The following is a 2885-nucleotide window of genomic DNA, read 5'->3' on the forward strand; positions in this document are numbered from 1 at the left end:
GCGGAAAACCTGCGGATTTATCTGGATTTTCTAGATAAATCCGTAGGTTTCAGCAAGTACAGACACTCCCCATGTTATCCTATGGGACATGGGGAGTGTCTGTGTCAATGCTGCGGTATGTGCGGCTACGGAATATGCTGCGGATGTCCCGCAGCCGCACATAACTGGATGTCAATTTTTCCTGCGGAAATCCCGGCTCTCCACTATGGAGATAGAGACCGGGACGTCCGCAGGTAAATCGCATGAATGTCCGCAGGTTTTCCGCAGCTATTTCGCTGGAATTTCGCATTTATGTATAGCTGCGGATTCCGGGGAGCTTCTGCGGGAAACTTGCGGATGTACCTGCGGATAAATCCGCAGGTGCGATTTCCTGTGGGCACATAACCTTATTGTTGTGATTTTTTGTTTTTTTGTTAAACCTGAAAAAAAAACAACAGAAAATAAACAATTGCCCAATAAGAAAATAGACGAATAAGGAACCAACTTCAGAATCGATAATAGATGAGCATTATTCCCAGAGTATATAGTCTCCAGTATGTAGTAGCAACTCGACATATATCACTATATACCTGCAAAGTGGATCATACACTCATATCATCTAGTCTTAGCGACAGCTGCCATGTAGCGATCATTTCCTGTATCCCACTATTTTATTCATCCCATTGATGAATGATTTATCTATAAAAGCTTATTTCTCTCTCCAGTGTCTGTCAAGATATCTTACATATTGATGCTTTCTCTTAATTACTGTCTACCCCTAATATCTTTATAGAACCTTCCCATACACGTAATGCAGCATGAAGGGGCTCGGAGAAGGCGGCAGTGAAGGTGTGTAAGTGTCTGATGGGGTCACACAGCTCATAAAAGGACAACTGCCCGCCCTCATAATCCAGACAGATCCTGACTCTATCACTGGAGATCTTGTCAGGTAACTGGATCTCTATACTGTCATGTATCACTGAATACTGATTCTTATATCTCCACAAACTCCAGGACTTGTTATTCTCTCCAATCAGTGACTGCCACCCCCTGTCTATACTGGGATAACACATCCCCACACTCCACTCCCCTGATCTACTGCCCTCCACATCCCAGTAATGTCGTCCTGAGGTAAATCCCCTCCTGCTCATCACCTGATTATACTGGAATCTCTCTGCTGTTTTTGGACGTTTCTGCTCCTCTTGTGTGCAGGTTGCAGTTTTCAGGTCGTCTGATATAAGGAGATCATTAGCAGCTGTGTTTACATCCAGTAATATGTCGGCAGGACCCTCCACATAGATCCCCCTCCTTATACCTGTTATTACCTCACATAATGTGTGTAATGTGTGTGAGATCACAGCCACATCCAGGTCATCTCCATCATGGAGCTGTTTATCATGTCCCCCTGTGTCCTCATCACCTCCCTCCTCCTCAGGATCACACAAGTCCCCGGTGTCTGGTTCCTGTAAGACGGTCAGTGGATCAGTCATGTTACACAGCTCCTCAATGTGCCTCATCTTCCTGGATAGCTCGTCCTTCTTTATCTCCAGCTGATGGATCAGAGCAGACAGTGACAGTGACTCTTCCTTTTCCTGCCTGGAGATCTCACTCAGGAGTCAGGACCTTCTTTTCCAGGTCGTCCACCCGTCTCCTGATGTCTGTACACAGGGCAGTGACTCTCTCGGCTTCTCCAGCTGCTTTTTCTTGAACTTTTCTCCTGAGCTTCTCCAGACTCCGGGCTCTTTCCTCAACCTCCTCTCTCTTTGTGGTCAATTTGTGGAGAACATTTCTCAGTTTCTTCTTCTTCTTCTCTGAGGCCTCATCCAGTGACTCCATTTTATGTCCATTATGTTTTCCAATCAAACTGCAGGACACACAGATACAAGCCGCGTCCTCGGTGCAGTAATATTCCAGGATCTTCTTATGGACAGAACATTTCCTTTTCTCCAGAGAAGTGCTGGGATCAGATAAGACGTGTTCTGGTGATTTGCTGTGAGCCCTCAGATGTTTCTCACACAGAGAAGCCTCACAGTGTAGACAGGATCTAACAGCAGGTACAGGAGAGTCCGCACAGTAAGTGCAGCAGATCCCGGTTTCCCTCTGTGTTGGTTGAGTAATGAGTAAATTCTCCATTATGTTACGCAGAGCTAAGTTCCTCATCAGCGTCGGCCGCTCCTGAAACTGTTCTCTGCAGTCTGGACAGGAATAAACTCCAAACTCGTCCTGTGTATCCAGCACACGATCAATACAGACCCGGCAGAAGTTGTGTCCACATCTCAGCATTACAGGATCTGTATAAGTGCTCAGACAGATGGAGCAGAGCAGCTCGTCTCTCAACTCGGCAGACGCCATGGCTAACAGAGAAAGAGAAAAACAAAACTAATTCTTTGATACTGATAAACAATGGGCGGTTTATACTTGTGAGTACAGGACAGAGCTCCCTGACACTTGAAGGGAACCGGTCACCAGATTTGTCCCCTATAAGCTGCAGCCACCACTAGTGAACTGTTCGGCTATGTGCGCACGTTGCGTTTTTTCCCGCGGAAACGCTGCGTTTAGAACTGCAGCGTTTCAGTGCCAAATTGCATGCGTTCAGCTTCCCCAGCAAAGTCTATGAGAAAGCCGAAAAATCAGTGCACACGCTGCGTTTCTAAATGCAGCGTTTTGGATGCCTAAAATCGGTGCGGGAAAAAAAAAAGCATGTCACTTCTTTTGTGCGTTGTAGCTGCGTTCTCCACTCATTGAAATCAATTATGTTGGTCAGAACGCAGCTACAACGCAGTTAGCTGCATTTTTGTTGCGGTCCGCATGCTTTTTTGGCATACAGAACGCATGCATTTTTACCTGGAAGTGAGGTCAAGAGGTTTCCTGTTGACCTCACTTCCTGGCAAAGTTCCGGAAAGCCG

At 46.3% G+C, this 2885-nt stretch overlaps 1 protein-coding gene across 1 annotated transcript; it reads right to left on the minus strand.

Annotated features, from left to right (window-relative positions):
• Window positions 1-740: 740 nt before the first annotated feature.
• Window positions 741-2331, minus strand: LOC142302769 (E3 ubiquitin/ISG15 ligase TRIM25-like). The gene is given in 2 exon segments (XM_075343879.1): window positions 741-1592; window positions 1594-2331. Coding segments are annotated over 2 exon segments (1590 nt in total).
• Between the last annotated feature and the right edge of the window lie 554 nt (window positions 2332-2885).

The sequence above is a fragment of the Anomaloglossus baeobatrachus genome, chromosome 4, assembly GCF_048569485.1.
Source record: "Anomaloglossus baeobatrachus isolate aAnoBae1 chromosome 4, aAnoBae1.hap1, whole genome shotgun sequence".
NCBI classification, from domain to species: Eukaryota; Metazoa; Chordata; class Amphibia; order Anura; family Aromobatidae; genus Anomaloglossus; species Anomaloglossus baeobatrachus.